This window comes from Harpegnathos saltator, unplaced genomic scaffold (genome assembly GCF_003227715.2).
Source record: "Harpegnathos saltator strain DR-91 unplaced genomic scaffold, Hsal_v8.6 scaffold210, whole genome shotgun sequence".
Taxonomy (NCBI): domain Eukaryota; kingdom Metazoa; phylum Arthropoda; class Insecta; order Hymenoptera; family Formicidae; genus Harpegnathos; species Harpegnathos saltator.
Window position 1 is genome coordinate 231,233 of NW_020229996.1, and position 19,132 is coordinate 250,364.

A 19,132-nucleotide genomic window follows, 5' to 3' on the forward strand; every position below is an offset into this window, starting at 1 on the left:
AATCCCAATTTTTTATTACATCATCTTTTTCTACCAATTAATTCGAACAACTCTTGTCTAAAACGTTTCTTAGTGTCTTTCATATTTTTCGAAATTTTTGCCTGGCTCGTTTAAAATGGGATCCCCTGTATATACATATATTATATATTAAAGAATATATATAGAAATATATTACAGGATACATCGGACGCGGTTGGCGCACTCACCGATGATATGCGGTGTCTCAGTTTGAGAACTCCTGATTTATATTCCAATGTACTGCAACTACTCGAAAATACGTAGGTGCAAGTGTGTATCGTATCTATAAATCTCCGTCGAATAAAAACTGATATTACTAGCAACGAACCGATTTGTACGTCCCAGGACTTTGTTATCGGTTTCTCGGATACGTGTACAATTAGTATAAACGTGTAAATACGTCCAAAGTGTTCCATTATACGTTAATATTATTCGGTGATTAGTACAACATGCAAGCATGCTAAGCGTATATGAGAATTGTTGCTTTGCACAACACCTCTTTTAATCAATTATTGTATGTCCACCTTATACACCCTGGTATACATACCGTATATACCCCGTGAAGTATATACCGCTTACTCACACAACCTGTTATATCCAAAATTGTATATTTCATCAGGAGCACTTTTTTCAAATGTACAAAATCGTTCGCGTCGAATTTTGAGGAACAAACGGGATTACGCTGCAATTTCTTCAATGTACGTTTTATCCTCATTGTGAATATCCTCGAAATACGGAGTATACCGACCGAGTGAACACGCGTGATGAGCCATACGTTAGGATATAACGGCTTACATTCAACCCATTAAAGATCATCCATCACAAATCACTGAAGATCACTTTAATGCCCTGTTTAATATTTCGATATTTCAGTATAGTGTATATAGTAGTGGTAGATGATAAAACTGCTTGAGATATCTAATTTAATTCCATGGTTCTTTACGGCCAATATGTAACACTTCTCTGGTTCAATTTCGTCGAATGAGCTAGCGTCTCTCTTATAAAGACGAGATAAAAAACATAAATATTATTAAGAACCATTTCAGTGAGATTATCCTATGCATCGGAGGACTTCACGACGTTGTACGAAATCTACGTTGAATCTATAATGGGTCAATACAATTGCATGCATTCGTCAGACAGACGGAACAGCTTTTCCGACCATACTACACAAAACCGTGTAATTCGGACTCGCCAACACACACATACGCGCACATACACACAGAAAAGCTACATCCAGATCGATCGAGGCTTTGAAAAGCCATGACGTCAACATGACATTATTCGGACTTTATGGAGCGGGAGAGGGTGGGAAAGTCAACACATCGCTCGTGAACTCCGGATACTCGGAGCTGGTGTCCGAGTCGAGGTCGGAGTTGCTGGTGAACGTCAGGCTGGAGCTCGGCGCGCTCTCCGGCCATGAGAGCAGATTATTCCTGGAGGAGAACGGCGGGGAGAGCGAGTTGAGGAAGCTGGTAGACGGTGGCGGCGACTTGCCGCACAGCTCGATTGCAGAGAATCCTTTGGCGGTGTCTGGGTGCAAGAAAGGCGGCTTGTTGTTCTTGAAGTTCAAGCGCAAGCTGTGCGGTACTCGCTTGTGCCTGCGCTTGTAGCGCAGCCGGCTTCTGATGTCCGTCTCCGAGTGCGAGACCGAGTCTGAATCCTCGCTAGAGTCGTTCCTCGGATGGAAGGATCTGCGTACGTTCTTCATCGGCGGCTTCCTATTCTCCGACAAGGACGACGTTCGGTGTCGGTAGACGTTCGCGGCGCCAGAAAGCTTCTCCGGCACGAGCACGTCCAGCTTTGGCAGCTCTTTCCGCGCGGGGTCATTCTGATACAGCTTGGGCGGCTCCAGTATGTGCTGGTGCATGGTCGGACTCGTCAGCGGCGGATTCGCCTTCTGCATCAGGTTGAGCTTCGCGTTCATCGGCGACTGACTCTGCAGAGGTATGTTGAGATCCAGATGCTTCGGCTTCTGGATCGGTATGTTCAAGCTGCGTAACGGTGGCGTCTGCGACGGCACGGACAGGTCCAGGTTCCTCATGTTGGACACCAGTGACTTGGACGAAGTGCTTTCCAAATTCCTTGAATTCTGAGCGATGTTCTTACCCAACTGGATCATATTCTGGGTCAGCTTGCCCAGACCGAGGTTCAAGCCTTGACCTTTCTTGGAGTCCAAATAACTCTTCACGGTCTCCAAGCCGGACACCTCGCGCTGATACTTCTCCGCCAATAGCTTGCTGTTCAGCTCTACTTGGCTGGCTTCAGCGTCGGATTTCCGCCTGAGACGTTGGAAATTCACTCGCAGGCTCTCGGAACTGCTGTATATGGGAGACTCCTTTTTCTCCGGCTCGGCGATGAACAGAGGATTATTGGATATCACGAACGGGAAGCCCTCGTGGCCGTTCTGATTCTGCTCGATCTTGCGGAAGCTCTGTATATTTATCCTCATCGCTTCCATGTTGCCCCTCGGACTGTCCGATCCTCCAGTTTTCACGTTCGCTTTGATGCTGTCCGACGAACCGTAAACGCCACTCTTCGTATCCTGATTCGGGTTCCTAGGCACAAAGGAGACTTTCGCCGCTCGCGACTTCGACAAGTCGATCTTCTTCGTGAACTCTGTGATGTTCATCTTCGTGGACTCGGTGAAAGCGATGGGAATCTTCGGTCGTGTGCCAAGATCCAAGTTCGTTGCTTTGTCCCTGACAGCTTCGAACTTGTTCGGCTTACTCCGGGGCGATTCGAAATTCGCCGTCTTCTCCTTCAACATGTCGAAATTCTCGTCGGCTCGCGCTTCAAAATGCGCGATATTGTCCTTCAATTGCGGCTCGCAGTTGCTCGGCTTATTCTGCAACGCCTGATTGGGCCTACCACCGACCGACGAGCCTTGCTCAGGCACGTTGGAGTAATACGCCGACCTGTTGGGCTGCTCCAGATTATTGATCTTGTCGTACTTGTCCAATTTTTCGTCGCCAAAGTACATCTTCTCGCCGCCGGGGCAGCCCAGGATAGGCTCGTCGTCGAAGTACTTGGGCTGCTCGAAGTAGCGCTCCACGTAACTGGTGGATACCCGCTTTACCTCGCGCGGGAAATCGAAGTTGGAGTTCTCCAGGTTGAAGATCTTGCCGTTCTGATGGCGTATATTCAGTTTACCGTCCACGTCGGCCGCGGCCTCGCAATTCGCGTTGCCCTTCCGGTTTCCGTTCTCCAAGAATTCAGTGGACTTGACGAGGTTCTGCTTCGTCGCCGCATTATCTAATATGTGCGTGTCGAAGTCCATGTCTACATACGAGGCCCAAGCGCTCGGCTTCGTCAGCAACTCGCGCGATTTCGCGAAGCAGAACTCCGCCGACGCCTTGTCCCACAGGGGTAACTTCAAGGTGGACGGCGCGCCGAGGGATTCTATGCTAGATACTGTGGACGAGAGGGACTGCAGGCTCGAGCACAACCACTTCATGCAGAAGTTCGCGAGAGAATTCCAACACGACATGCATAATTCGAGTTCACAACCAAGTGCATTATATCAAATCAAGCAAATCATGCCAGATAGGTGCAATCGTGTGTCGTATCAGTAACGTGTGTTATATGCGCACACCAAGTTTTACAGTCGACAAGAGATACTTAGAGAGTTTGCATTGATCGCAAAATTAAAACAAAACAGTTCGATTTGCGATGCAATTAAAGATCAAACGTCAAATCATAAGTAAACGAAAAATACAGAAATAAATGAGACGAGAGTGACGAGAGTGAAAGTGAGAAAGAGAGGAAAAGGGTCACGGGGAAGTCGAGATATTAGTCGTGTTGTAAGTGAATAAGCACTAGGTTAAAAACGAAAGGACTTCAGGTACAATCGATCGATCTCAGAGTGAGTTGTTAATAGTTAGTAGATGCGATTGTTATATACATATGTAATACCTACTCTTCACTTTACGTGGCAGCAGGAATTAACTCTGTTCCATAACAGCTTCCAAAGTAGTTTTCAGACGGTATATGTCAAAGCATGTATTAATCATCTCTACCCTATCATATCGAGATCCGAATCATAACCAAGCCTGCGTACGACCATATTTCGTCGTATTTACCGACGATTCTCGACTTGCGAAGCGATCCTCCGCACGAGATTCCGTATGCTCGAGAATGTAAGAAGTGTAATAGTGTGTGTAAATCATCATATTGCTTCGGTGTTAAATACGACTTGAAAGAACAAAGGAAGAACTGCCTCTGTTGTCGAATAACTCTAGGGGAAACGACGTGTCCGCGACTGGTCTGCAGCGGGGAGTAAAAAGGTCGCGAAGAAGGATGAATTCAACCGACAATTCAGAATTCTCCTGTCGTCGTTCGCTCGCGCGTATAAAGTTTGCGTCAGTTAGTATATTATCGCCTCAGGTTCCCGAGTGGCTGGGAAATTTCCCCACCATGCGAGTTTTTCTAACGATCCTACGAATTAACATTAAAATTCTCGATTGTGTAAATGAGTATGTAAACAACACGAGGGATATATTCGTTCTTCCTGTTAACGCGTCTTCCTTTGTTATAAGAGTCTTTCGATCTCACGCGTGATCTCTCTAACATAACTCTGTGAGATGAAACAAAACAACCGTTTTATGTACCTGTATGTCAGGTATACTGGCGGCTTCTTCGGAAAAGTGTCGTCTGTCTGGTTTAGGACTGTGTTGATGTGGCAACTTAAAAGAGAATTTTCTGCGTCTTGAAGGACTGGCAGGTGTTCGGGGAGACTCCGGTGGATGTTCAAGATCTGTCATGGAACGTGCTGTCAATTCCTGTGCCATAGCAATGGCTGAGTAGAGAGTTTTCTGATCGGCGGCTGAGATAGGCTTCACCTAGATACAAGAGAAACGTTTACCGTCTCCATCGATATCAACGGCGAGGTTAACATTTCCGCGGTCCTTCTCTTTCTTTCTATTTTCTCATGAACGAATACATTGCGGAGAGGTTTGCTGCGCTGCACACGTATCATACAAGATTCAGTATCGGTGTGCGTAAGAACCGCCCTTGCAAATCATCGATTGTAAATCAGAGCAACTTTATTTTTTATTTCTCAACTTGATATGTGTATGTATGTATGTACATATATATGTATATACAAGGTGTCTTATAACTAATCTGACAGAGGTCGTGGAGACATAGAGCGGGTTAAGACAAATATAAAAGTCCCATATCGTTTTGTGAGATTCGCAATAATTATCGAGTTATTAATGACAGAAATCTGAGGAATGAGTGCACGTCGAAACGTTATGGGAGGAGCATCTAGCCGCTCGGGCTAAAGAGCATTGCCCAGTCGACAAAGGAACTGTTGCCGGCGCGCGGCGAGAGGAAGGACGACGCGCCAATGTTTATGTCCTTACCTCGCCGCTCCTACATCCCGCCGCACCGCGTCTAAGCTCGCGCCGATATGGCCGCTGAATATTCGCGATTACAATTATGAGATTATTTTATGAGGTACCACAGATAGCTCATATTGAATTGTAAAGTTCAAGATTCAAAAGTTCTTTGATCAAGGAAAACATCGAAAAGGAGAAAGCGATAGAGAGCGATGAGATCTACAGAGATTCTCATCGTTTTCTATCGCAATCTATCGTTTTGCTGCATCGGATCCGAAAGAAATGATATCGCGTAAAGATAGAGTACGATGAACACTTTTCATCGTACTCTATTGTACTCTATCGTTAGGAGAATATTTAATTGTTAGAGTATGATAGAATTCGCGTAGAGACTCATCGTGTCCTATCGTTTTATTCAAGTCTACACGGAAAATATGTTTGGTTGAATGAACCCATTTTCTAACGAAATGAGAGAGAGAGAGAGGCAACAATTCCTTTGTCGACTGGGCAGTGCTCTCTAGCCTGAGCGGCTAGATGCTCCTCCCATAACGTCTCGGCATGCACTCATTCCTCAGATTTCTGTCATTAATAACTCGATAATTATTGCGAATCTCATAAAATGGTATGGGACTTTTATATTTGTCTTAATCCGCTCTATGTCTCCACGAGCTCTGCCAGATTAGTTATAAGACACCCTGTATATATATGTGTGTGTATATACTATATATATATATATATATGTATATACACATACATACAACATGTATAAATATAAATGAAAATAATATCTAAAGAGCCGCAAATAATAAGTAAGAGAAACGTAACACTGTGGAGATATATAACACATAAACTCATAAATAATAAAAGATTACTGTACATTTATTGGACTCACGGTGGCTTGTTTCTTCTTGCTACACTGTTTCGCCTGTATCTCTCGCAGTTCATTTCTCACGTTGCTCGATTCATGCTCGGTGGGTAAAGGATGACCGGGTGGCGGTGGTGGAGGGGAAGAACCTGTGGAGAGTACATATAATATCACAAATGTTATCTCATTATGAGACAGAGGAAGAAATTATGAGAAAGAGGGAGAAAAGAAGGGAAAGAAGGAGAAGGAGAGAGGGGCACTAGAAGACTAAATATGTCTGAAATCTTTTGATTCTCGCTTTTTACCTAGCGATCGGAACATCTGATCCATCTCTGCCAGAAGACTCGGGCCAAAGTCGAAATTCAACGCCTTATCGAATCTCAACGGACTGTCTTGGTTCTCTTCGTCGCTGATTTCGTGGTATTCGTGGTCAGCTCCGAGAGTGTCGGTACTGCTGCCCATGTTGGTCGTCATAGATTGCTTGCTCGCGTTGGCCGTCGTGGTCACATGGCATATCTCCGAACTCGTATCGGACCATAAGCTCTCTAATAACCACACAAGATCGCATTATTCGCAACGCAGCAAGATCAATTACTAAGATCAAAGGTAACTGACGTTCGACCAGCGCTTTGATCCGGTTACTTAGAGAACTTGCTTCGCTTCAGCACAGACGAATGTAAATTTGACCAAATATAGACATTTTATCTTTGTTGAAGCGATACAAGTAACGATTTGATAAATTCAATGTTTCCCGGAAACAAAGTGCTAGTACATACCGTGTTTGCTCTGTTGGGTCTCTTGTAGGTTTCTACTGTCCCTCACTGATTCCCTGTTCACATCGACACTCCTCGCATCCTGACTTACGATTTGACTAGAATTATCAGTTACGTCCTCCTGCGGTTTGTACGGAGTAACCACTTGGCGGGGCAAGTGCGGGTATTTGCCGCCGAGGAAACTAATGTCACCGAAGTATGCGCCGTCCAGACCCACGTGACCGGTATGTTTGAGATCGCCTTGCGGCGACGATATCATGTCTGTGCGGATTTTCCTACGCTGCGAGGAGAATGCGTTCTTGCCGTCTCCGCGCGTGAACTCGCCGGGTTTGTTGCTGGGTAGATTCGAGCCGATGTACGCTATCGTGTGAGCCGGATTGAAATAGCCGGTCTTGCCGTTGTTCAGCACGCCTTTCCACAGCGTGTTGCTGCTACCCTTGTCGAGGACCGTGATCACATCGCTTTGCCTGTAAACGAGTTGACTCGGATCGATGCTGTCCTGAACCGCCTGCACCTGCTCCGGTTTTAGGTCGGGTAGCACGCTGATCAGATCAGAGAATTTCGGCCTCTTGAGTGGATCGTGCTGCCAACACTGCTGCATGAGGGCAAAGTAGTCCTTGGGACAGCAGTCAGGTTGTTCCAGCCTTTGGAAATTCGGCTCGTCTATAGCCTCGAGGATCTGATGACCAGTCAACGCCGCCCACGGTTGAAAGCCATAGCTGAACATCTCCCACAAGGTCACACCGTACGCCCAAACGTCGCTCGCCGACGTGAACTTGAGGTAAGATATACACTCGGGCGCGCACCATGCGATTGGCAGCTTCAGGTTGACGTTGAAATTCGTCTGGTAGTAATCCTTGCCGACTCCCAATGCGCGCGACAAACCAAAGTCTGAGATCTTGACCTTGTTCTTGGAGAACACAAGAATATTCCGAGCGGCGAGGTCACGATGTATCAGTCGCTTCTGCTCCAGATACTGCATCCCGTCGGCGATCTGCACGGCGAAGTCGCAGAGCGACAAGACCGGGAAACTGGCACGAAGACTCGGCTCCTTCAAGCATTCCAACAACGAGCGCAACGGCGCCAGTTCCGTGACCAGCATCAATGAATTCGTGTCAAGCACCACACCGTACATGCGCACGATGTGCTCGTGATCGATCGAGTGCATGATTGCGGCCTCCTTCAGGAACTCGATAGGATTATTGTGCATCCTCTCGCGCGACAAACACTTGATCGCCACCTGTATCCTCTCGCCGTCGTTCGTCCACACTCCCTGCTGCACGATGCCGAATTCACCGGTGCCCAGTTCCTTGTTGACGATGATCGCGTCCGCCGGTATCATGTGCTTGTTGGGAACGCGAACCGGTGGCTTGTCCTGTCGCTCCTCCGGCAGCATGCTCAGAGCACCGGGCGACTGCTCCTCGCGTTTCGGCAGCAGCATCTTCTTGAACTTGGAGAGGTAATTCTGCGGGAAGTGCTTCTGAAAGTACTTTTTCAGACGACGCATCTCTGGCTTGCTCATCCCTATCGCGTTCAGATCTTCTTCCGTCACATACTTCAGTTGCGCCGTTGTTTGCACCTTCAAGTCCCCTGGACAGAAGACGAGAGTACTTCTTGTTAACGCTTTGGTAACAACACGAAGTCTCGCGCGAACACTTCGGTAACTGTGCAATTTAGGCACGTGTGTCCTCGATGGACGTATAAACAAACGTGACTGATCGTTCAACAATTAGGCTTTAAGAATGTGTCGAATGAGAGAAACGAGGACTCGAAGATAATACCTCGAATGCCAGGATAATACTGTTGCAGCTCGGCTTCCATAAGAAACTCGTAGAGACCAGGTCCATTGTTACGGGACATTCCTCCTTGTGTATCTACAATCGAAATAAGTCAAAATAAATCCGAGCGTTTGTTTCCGCTATCAGATGACGGGGCTTAATTAACTTGTATACATTCGCCTGCACGAGCGAAGCGCGTAATGCGCGCGGCCGAATGCGGAATGCGAGGAATCCGAGGCGACCGAGAGACAGAAATGGAAGAGAATAGACCAAGAAGGAGAGAGAGAGAGAGAGAGAGAGAGAGAGAGAGAGAGAGAGAGAGAGAGAGAGAGAGAGAGAGAGAGAGAACGCGTGTGTATGTGTATGCGCAGCACGCACGCGTTTTCCTCGCAGTAGAAACCCGCGAGAAAAGCCGCGTCCAATAAACAGACCCGTATTCTCGGCGTGCTCATTTAGTGCTAAATGCGACTTCTCGGTCTCGTGCCAAACGCTCTCTCGTAATGCGTCCGAGAGCCTGTCGTGATTCGAATTAACGAGCAGCGAATCGGAGACGACGAGAAACGATAAGGAGCGATCGCAATTAAATCCGTGTCGTAATAATAATAACAGCCCGCGTATACACGTTTCCGTGTGACGGATCGCGCATTTCAGAATGAACGGAAGCACATTCTGATCCTCGCGATTGCGATCGTGCATGATGGGAACACAAGGAGGGAGATGTACAGATGCACAGAGTGCGTTTCAAAGCAATCTCGTCGCGCCTCTTATCTGCGGTTAACACTTAACGATTCAGCACCGGATCCGAGATAATCAGCGCTCGAATTAACGGCGGGCGTCCGCGAGCAAATCTCGAGGAAGGAAGAAGACGGGAACGTTCGGGAAGGGCGAACGACGTGAACGAGAAACCGCGCTCTCCGCTTTCTCGGTCACGTAACTTAAAACGCACACACAAGTCGGAGCGTGGGCAACCTAAAACGAATTTGAAGATGTTTATCGGAGTGTCGGTCACATGGAGACTCGACGGAATGAGACGTGCTCGAGCGATCGCGCTCGCGGACGAGAGAGCGACTTTGAGCGGTGGCTTTGAGACACCCTATGTGTATTATTATTACTACAGTCTATAGATAGCTCGACGATGATGGCAGCGAAAATTTCTGGTACGTGACGAACAGCGCGAACGGCGTGTGCGCGCAGCGAGGGCTTTTACAGATCGTCGATATTTCCCCGCCGACGTTCTCCGTTAACCTCACGCGCACGCGAGGCTCTTCTCGATAATTCGCGGGAGACGCGTTTCTCGCCGCCGTCATCGTTGTTGTGATCTTTTCCCACGTCACCGATTCCGCGCGAGCGCGCGCGCGCGAGTTGTACCGGCGAGCGTGAATGTTTCTCCGGCGGGAAACCGATGGGTCAGAACTGCGGAACTGCGCGTGTTACACGACGGAGGTGGGAATACATCGTTATGCAACCGACAGCCGCTACCGGGGCGGCAATTATTCCAATTCTCTCGCGAAACGCGATCGACCATGGCTGGCTGTGCACGACGATGATGACGCGCGGCGGCGCGTCTACGCGTCGCGCGCGCGCTCGGCGGGAAGCGCTCGCAGTTCGCAGTAATTGAGAACGACGTTTTTTTCCCCTCTGAGCGAGATCGCTTCAACGAAACCGAGCGGGTTAGCGTCTCGCGCGGCGACCGACGACGACGCACGAGACTCCGCACGCAACGCGACGTATCATGCGAACGGCGACTCGTCGCTTCGGTGCGTCATCGCCGCCGACGGTCCGACCGAGCGTGAAGTAATCGGATAACGACGTTTCTGGGGCGATCGGGAGCTGCTAGGCGAGGAGCAAAACGCTGAACACTTTACTCCGAAACGTGAAACGAGACATGAACTCTGTTATATAGCATCGAGTGAGACGTCTGTCAGCGTTTGGAGCTCGCTGAGAAGTAGCATTTGTTCGATGAGTCGAGTCCTGCTTCTTCAGAAGCAGGAGTCTGTCTTGGGGTTCTGCGTAATTATACCCGTCCCGCGAAAGCGCGAGACAAAGATCCACCGCGTAGCAGTTCGCGTCTCGTGATCTCAGGGTACTTCTGTATCTACGAATGAGAGCAAAGCCGTTGAGTTCACTTCGCGTACCTGTCCGCGACATGGATATTCGTTCAGCTGCGTTCGGAAACTTCACCTGCGAGTAGAAATGAATGAGTGATAATGATAATGGCAGGGTGCTAGTAATTTCCGAACGGTAGATAGATAGTGACAGACAATGGCGAACGGTAGTTGATTAGACAATGGTGAACGATAGACTATAGATTTTCAATACTATCAACGTATTTCGGAACGCACCTAGAACGACATCGAGTTGGATGAAATCAATAAATCGAAAACGCTATTTAAAGACCCCACCAAATATAACAATTTACCTGAATCCACCCTGAAATTCCAGAGTGGAAAATCATTCACCTAACAGAGTTTCCGAACAACTTCACTGTTATCACTTGAGCGTTACCCGTTAAGGTTTCCGAAGGACGTAAGGTATACCCGAATGCATCCGGGTGAAGTTTCCGCGAACGCAGTCTTAAACGATCGTTTCCGTGTTTACATGTGAGATCCACAACTGCGAGAATCGTGAAGAGCCTCCGATGCGCATGCAATGGAGGGATTATCGGCGCCTCGTCATTTTGAAGCGAGGGAAACTTCCAAATTCGACTTCGAATCATTCAGCAGAGCGGGCGGACGAAGGAAGATACGGGTGGAGAAGCTCGCGATCGGTCGAGCAAGCGATTCCAACTCGCGATTTCTAACGCGCCTCCACGTCCCGTCGCGACGCAAATTCAGGCGACGCGCAATCGCCTCCATGTTTCTGCGGAAGACGTCACCCCGCACCGCGCGCGCACAACGCGCGACTCCAAATAGCGCGTTATTTATAATGCGCGCCGTGCGTTCGCCGTTTCAGCCGCGCTTTTCTCGGACTTTCCGTCTTTCGAGCCGATGCGGGTGTATCACTCTCTCGGGCTTCACAGGCAGAAAAGGAAGGAAAGTGCAGGAAGTGCAACACGACACGGTCCTTATGATCGCACGATCGCCCTGACGGGATCTTAGTCGCGCTTATGCGGGTCGACGCTTCAACCTGGCCTCCAGCTTAATTTACATTCTGTATTTACGTCATGGGTCGAACTATGTATCATCTAGAAGAAAATAGTCAAGCTGTTTTAGTTGTTTTACACAGAGCTTGAGGAAAGAGAATCGTTCAGTGATTTATGGCGGTTGATTCTAACTCTAACGTGGATAAGAGCCGATTTTAGCTGCATTTTCTGTATTTTCTCTCTCTCTCTCTCTCTCTCTCTCTCTCTCTCTCTCTCTCTCTCTCTCTCTCTCTCTCTCTCTCTCTCTCTCTCTCTCTCTCTCTCTCTCTCTCTTGGAATCTCGCGAATACATGCTTATTTCACCCTAAACTAGGACTGCGTTCCAATATTATTCACTGCCAGCACTGAAAAGTTATAGTTCATATTACGTATACTATGGATTCCCAGCGCTGTTAATAATTTTGAAACACAGCCAAAGTATAATATAATACAGTGCAGCTAAAAAAAGGAACAAATCGAAGAAACAAAACCAAGGCAATGATCGGTAGCTAAGCAACTCGCGATAAAATCTAATCGCCTCGTGTCCGTTTCCACCAACATCGACTAAAGCTCGTTCTGGGCTTTAAGCTCTATTCAGCAGAAACTTAAATTCAAGTGAAAGTTTGATCGACATTTAGCACGGATAGGTATTTTAGATTCGATCGTATTTGCTTAAACTGCGAACGAGTGATTTTTCTTCTTTCGTTTGCGCAATAGGTCGTTAAGATCTAGAATGAGATTACCATTATTAAAATATCATAGTTATAAGTTTTTTTAAATTCAATCCCTATAAACAATTAGCCGTCTGTGGATCATGATTAGCCTATAACGTAGACGGAAAAATTCAGTTGACCAACCAGTGACTCACGTCGAGACCTGAATCCAGTTCAAATGTTTGACTGATATCCAAGCTTCAGTCGCTACTACAAAGCTGATAACTCGATAATTTTCTCACCCATTCTACGTGGTCGCAGAGAGACACAAGGCTCCTCTTCTTGACATGAGACACGACGAGCTGCTACTCTCGTCCTCTCTGTCCTATCGGCACGCGATCACGAGATTCCGAGCGTTTGTTCCGGTTTCCTTTTCAGTGCGTCATTTTGCCTTGAATCATTTGCATCGCGCGTTTGTTATTACATGAGTCTCCGCGACATGACAGTGCGCGATACTCGCGATGATAGCTTTGTACTTCGTCATGGAGAATCAGCGAAACTTCAATTTACGAGAATTCTATACTATCGCGACAAGGTAGGATGGTCTATAAACATCCGATATTGAGATAGTTATTACTACGAGGAATTGATATGAAGATTACATTTTCCAGGGTTGGGAAGTAACGCGTTATTTGTAACGCCGTTACTGGTCTCGTTACTTTTTTGAGTAACGATTAGGTAACGCCGTTACTTTTTGGTGTCAGTAACGAAAAAGTAACGGCGATACATTTTTTTTGTAACGAGTAACAAAACGTCCGTTACTTTAATCGTTACTTTTTAATTTTTATAAAATTAAACTTAATTGTATTAAATTTCTATGCATTTTTTGTTTTATGCTGAATTTAATGAGAACCAATAAAGATGGACTCACATATTGTCATCCATTGGCCTTAGCTATACAGAAAGATGTAAAAGAAAGGTAAGTTGGTGTAATTTGGTTAATACATATGTTCATCAAACAACATTCATCTGATCAAAAAGAAAAATCAATATGTTCATATTTAATTTTATTGATTCAACTTTAGGTTTTGTACTACATTCGAAAAAGAAGAATTGATAATTGCCAGCTGTTTGCATCCCAAATTGAGTTGGTTAGCTGAAGATAAGTGAAAACTTGCGCAAACGTATTTAGAAGATTTATAAGGAATTCCTTCAATTAAAAATTTTTTGATATCTGATAAGCACAATAATAACGATGACTTTTTTAATTTTAAATAGCAAACATCAAATGAGAAATCTGTCTATGATGAATGGCAAAGATTTTTAAAGTCAACAGGCACTAATGTCCAAATATTAAATTCATATCCACTAATTAAGAAACTTTTCATTAAATACAATACTTAATAACATAAAATAATAAAAATATTTAAATATATATATATATATATTTCTAATCGTCTTATGTCCGATTTATATCTTGTCTTAGCACCTTTCTTATAATCCTGGATTTACAACAAAAAAAAGTAACGGAAAGTAACGAAATAAAATATCGTTACTTTCAAGTAACGGTAACGCGTTATTTTTTAAGATCAGTAACGAGTAACGGCAACGAGTTACTTTTTACCGAAAGTAATGGTAACGGTAACGAGTTACTTTTAAAAAGTAACTTTCCCAACCCTGACATTTTCTTATCGCGGTGTATATTTACATACTTTTATGTCTCTGTCCTAAATAAATACATATCTGTATATAGGATATTTTAAAAGGTTCAGGACTTTAAGAGCAAGCAGTATTCACACAAAATAGGGAAAAAAAGTCCTAATAAACATGGATTGGAAAATTAATATTGTTAGAGTTATAAACAATTATTTATTTTAAGCAAATGACCTACTTGTTTCTGATGTTTACAAAGTTTACAGGAGATATTCTACATGTCCTCCTCCTATTTCTACACTCGCTTCACATCTTTATACCATAGAATTGCAGACTCTTTCAAAAATATTCGACTTTGTTCTAACTATTTGAGAAGCATTCTGTATTCTCTGTTTTGTATTCTCTGATGTAATTCGTCTGTTGCTTATCTAGGAGTTTGTTCTTTATAGTTGCACTGCTGAACTAGTGCAATAAGTTAGAGTGAGAAAAAATATAGTTGCACCAGTTCAGCAATGCAGCTGTAAAGAACAGACCCAGTGCTCATAAGAAATCTTCATAAAAAAATTCTAGAAGATTTAATTTAAATCAGGATAATAAGAGGACCATGAGACTGGTCCATACTATCCAATTCATCTTTCACCGAAGGACCTATTTAAAATGTTGTCGAATGCTAAATACAAAATAAGCTGAAGCAAAATAAATTCGCAATTCTACAATACAAAGATGTTTATGTCAGGACCTTTTTCCTTTATTTTATGAGCATTACTTGCTTTTAAAGTCGTAAGCTTTTTTTTTAAACATCCTATATATTATATAAATGTTATTTTGACTACATGTTATATACCTCGCATATATCTTGAGAACCTTTCTTTTACAACTTGTTTGTACGATTTGAAATGTATCGGTATTCTGAGATGTTAGGGTTAGGTTAGGGTTAGGTTAGATTTAACCGTATGTCTCTTATCAATGACGTCTACCCGATCTATCCTATCCTTGCCGCTTGTTTTCTATTTTTCCGCGCGAAACGAGAGAATACATTTGTTTCGTGCCGAGCATGGAAAATGTAGCAGTGTGCGATTAGATAAAGCAGCCGGACTCGCGTAATATGAACGTACGCACACACAGGTGATTCAAAAACATTTTCCTTATCTGCGAACGAGCATTGCGCATTGTCCGCGAAGTCGATTCTCACGAGCGCAAGCGGCATTTCGTACAATCAACGTGCATCAGAATGTATGCATCTGTTGTTTTAGTCGCACTTATATACATCTTATGTATATCTTATATTGAAATAACACTACAAAAGCGCGAATATTCTAGGAAAACAAAATCGAAGAGGAAGAGACTACCTCGCGTGAGAAAGTAAAAAAAGTATATCTCGAAAAAAAAAAAGAAAAAAAAACAGATTACTGAATTTTCTGATGATCTTCGCGCGAGGTAGCGGTCCACTTTCCGTTGCATTTTCCTACATTTCCCGCACTAGGAAGGAGAAAAAACAGCCGCATGATCATCAGGCTTTGGTCGAAAGGGGACCGGAGAAAAAGGAAACAAATTACAAAAGAGTGCTGAGAAGGTGTGGAGTTGAAAGAACATCGCGAAGTAGCGCCGTTCGTATTATTACCGTGTGTATCTTCTCACCGTTTCGTCGCCGAGATTCCGAAATCACAAGAAGCTTCTCGGTGTGTCGTCTCCTCTCGCCTTTCCTTCGCTTCTCCGTTCGGCACGGCGACTTTCTCTGCCTCCCTCTCCTTCTTTCTTTCTCTTTCTCTCTCTCTTGCCCTCCTTCGTCTCTTTCCCTCTTCTCAGTCTCTTCTCTCTCTCTCTCTCTCTCTCTCCCTCTCTCTCACACTTTCTCTCTCTCTCTCTCTCTCTCTCTCTCTCCGTCTCTCGTTCACTTTCAACGAGCTCCGGACCCGCTGTCGCTTCGGGGCCTCACATTTTTTTCACTGCGCGTGTACGCACCAGTCGTTGTTGCACCGATCTTACAGATCTACAGCGGCCACGACGATGACGGTGACGAGCAATCACCCTCGTTGCGCACTACGTGAGCCCGCGCACACTTTTCTAGTAGATTCTCGTCAAACGCCGTCAAACGCCATGCCTGTCAGCAGAGACGGCACCGCATCTCGTCGCTGATCGTCGTCGAACTCGGCCACGAATACGACACGAGAGACAAGAGAGCGCAACTCTGCACAATTCTACGGTCGTCCAGCCAGGGAGAATCTAGAGAGAGTGGAGCGGATCATGTTTCCTCCTCTGATTGGTGCTGCCATTAAAGCCAGCGGCACTCGGTGCTTGTTTTCGTGTTAGATAAAAATACTGCGTTCTGATTAGTGTATTTCCATCCATCTTCGGAAATGTACCAATCAGAACGCAGTATTTTCATCCAGCAAGCAATCCAGCTCGGAAACAAGCACCGTGTGCCGCTGGCTTAAGGTCATTCTACAATACGTGTCGTAAGTTGTAAGCGTAAGAATTGACGAATCACAGTCGATTATTACAAAAGTAAGCGGCTATAAAGGCTCGTCTACAATAGCTGTAAGAGTAAGGCTGTAACGTAAGCTGTCAGCGAATGAAAATATTTCATTTCGTGTCTTGCAACCCTACAGCCTTACTCTTACAGCTAATGTAGACGAGCCTTTAAGGTCATTCTACAATACGTGTCGTAAGTTGTAAGCCGTAAGAATTGGCGAATCACAGTCGATTATTACAAAAATAATCGGCTATAATTGGTCAGTTCTTACGGCTTACAACTTACGACACGTATTGTAGAATGACCTTCAGGCTGCGTTCCGATCAGGCCCCTGACACTTGCTATTATATCCTTTGTTACGGTATGTCTACGTAATGAAGCCAAGCCGCTACGTGGCGCTAGCAACAGTTACCATGTGTTTACATCTGTAATTTCAATGACTTGAGGTTAGAAGTGTGTTAAAGCTTCGCGAGAAAAATAACAAAATAAAAAGTAAAATCAAATATGTATCTAATAAAAGTAATCTTAATTTAATTAAATGATGCCGCGCTGTATTGCACTTGGTTGTACATCAGGTTACACTTCTAATCATGAAACAGTTCATTTTTTTTATGTGCCAAAGGACGAAAATGTGAGAAAAGCATGGCAAGCAGCTTTAAGGAGAAACGATATAACTATCAACTCAAAACAAGCTGTATGCCATCATCACTTTTTAAGTAGTGATATTTTGTGGAAACGTGAAATTTGTGATGAGAAGGGAAATGTTCTTGGTGTGGTAAGTTATGTTAGTTATCTAAGTCATTTTTCCATTTGCTTAATTTACACCGATCATTTAATACTGATATAATATTCATCAAAAAAACTATTATACTAGTTTAATAAACCATTGTTTACATGCATAAATTAAAATTATTAAATAGAAAGTTACTATTTAGTACAAGTATTAAATCAGTATAAAGTAGGCAATATAGTCAATAATGTTTAATAATTTATATATATATAACAGCAATATTCACTTGTTGACTTATTAAATAATAATCATTTAAATAACAACTATGTAAGTTATACTTGTCATTATTAATTGTCATATTGTAAATATTTTCTTTAGTCTGCGCCATTTAAAATTCCAAGGCTACGTAAAGGGGTTGTGCCTTCACAATTCCCCTGGTTTGAAGAAACCCCAAATATAGAAGATACATATTCTATACATATTGATCAAAATGTACATGACCTGCATATTGAACAACATGAAGAAAATGAACATGTGATAGTACCATCATTAAATAATACAATAGAGGATCGTACGACAATGTTATCATTTGATAGCTTAATAGATAGTATAAACAGAAAACAGTTTAATATGCCAAGTCAATGGATGCACATACAATATTGCAGTAGTGACACACGATTATTGGTATTCTTTTTAGCAACATGCAACAAAATAGAAAATTATAATGACAGATATTCATTTAACCCTATTAAAGAAGTCATACTCAAAGAAGATATGACATTACAAATAAATGTCTTAAAGCAACCCGTTTTAAATATTCCATCACACATACAGATTTATAATAATATAAATAGAATAGAACTGCTACAAGAGACATTATTTTCTTTTGATAGCCTTGACATATGTTGTGGTACAAATAAAAGTGAGATTAAAGATGTTGAATATAATGAAGCTTTTAAAGATATTAATGGTATATGGAGACACAAGAAATGTTTATTACTTTCATCCCAGAAATGTAAATTTTGTGCCATTGCAAACAAATCTATAAATCAAAAATACCGTCGGAGAAAAATAATGAAATCAATTAAAAGAATAAAAATAGCTGTATCAAAAACAGAAAAACAAAAGAAAATTTTATTATTACGCAAACGATATTATAAAGCACAAAAAGCAAAAAATAGAGCTAAATATATATCAAATAAATTGAGAAAAGAACTTGCAGATAATATGATGAAAGTAAAAGAAATTTTAATAGAGAACATAAAAAACCAATTAAAAGAAACACAAATTTCTCAACATCAGTTAACTGCAATACAAGAAATAATAAAAGCTGCGAAACATACAAATATTAAAGGTCACAGATATAGTGAAGATTGAATACTATTATGTATGTTATTACATATGAAGTCACCTAAAGCTTATAACTTTTTAAGAAAAAACAAAATACTACCCCTTCCATGTATTAGAACTATGCAAAGGTAATATACGTACATTTTTTTATTATTTTAATATAATTTCTACTTAGAAATATGTATAATATAGTATGAGTATATGGCGATTTTTATATAACAATGCAATATATGAATTGGTTTTAGATATATTTCACTTATTGATACACCATGCGGTTTCGACACAAAATTTTTTGAGATGTTTAAATTAGCATTGGAAAAAAAAGAAGAGAGACAAAAACATGGTGTAATTTTGCTCGATGAAATACATCTTAGAG

General features: G+C 43.4%; 2 protein-coding genes across 7 annotated transcripts; one reads left to right on the plus strand and one right to left on the minus strand.

The window, feature by feature from the left end:
- Positions 1-53: 53 nt before the first annotated feature.
- Positions 54-16,374, minus strand: Ack-like (activated Cdc42 kinase-like). 6 transcript variants are annotated; one of them, XM_025298199.1, is made up of 8 exons: positions 15,842-16,373; positions 12,853-13,001; positions 8,780-8,872; positions 7,002-8,588; positions 6,531-6,770; positions 6,238-6,374; positions 4,629-4,859; positions 1,310-3,469 (listed from the first exon to the last, which is right to left on the minus strand). In XM_025298199.1, exons 2-8 carry the CDS (start codon positions 12,854-12,856, stop codon positions 1,310-1,312), a joined length of 4,452 nt encoding a protein of 1,483 aa, XP_025153984.1. In that variant the 5' UTR covers positions 12,857-13,001; positions 15,842-16,373. The 6 variants fall into 6 exon arrangements, with proteins under 6 accessions (XP_025153985.1, XP_025153986.1, XP_025153983.1 ...); XM_025298200.1 differs by lacking the exon at positions 12,853-13,001 and having other exon boundaries at positions 54-3,469; positions 15,842-16,374; XM_025298201.1 differs by lacking the exon at positions 12,853-13,001 and having other exon boundaries at positions 54-3,469; positions 15,825-15,894.
- Positions 16,375-16,981: 607 nt separating this feature from the next.
- Positions 16,982-19,132, plus strand: LOC112588407 (uncharacterized). Its single transcript, XM_025298215.1, has 4 exons — positions 16,982-17,037; positions 17,299-17,451; positions 17,785-18,884; positions 19,002-19,132. Exon 3 carries the CDS (start codon positions 17,986-17,988, stop codon positions 18,781-18,783), a length of 798 nt encoding a protein of 265 aa, XP_025154000.1. The 5' UTR covers positions 16,982-17,037; positions 17,299-17,451; positions 17,785-17,985; the 3' UTR covers positions 18,784-18,884; positions 19,002-19,132.

What these genes read in the sequence shown, in the direction of transcription:
- LOC112588407 (XM_025298215.1), top strand. Translation starts at nt 17,986, where the DNA reads ATGTTATCATTTGATAGCTTAATAGATAGTATAAACAGAAAACAGTTT.
- Ack-like (XM_025298197.1), bottom strand. Translation starts at nt 10,301, where the DNA reads ATGGTCGATCGCGTTTCGCGAGAGAATTGGAATAATTGCCGCCCCGGT. An exon ending in TCAGATGTTCCGATCGCTAG is followed by an intron (nt 6,375 to 6,530) that starts GTAAAAAGCGAG and finishes TACTCTCCACAG; the next exon opens with GTTCTTCCCCTCCACCACCG. An exon ending in CCAGTATACCTGACATACAG is followed by an intron (nt 3,470 to 4,628) that starts GTACATAAAACG and finishes TTCTGCATGAAG; the next exon opens with TGGTTGTGCTCGAGCCTGCA.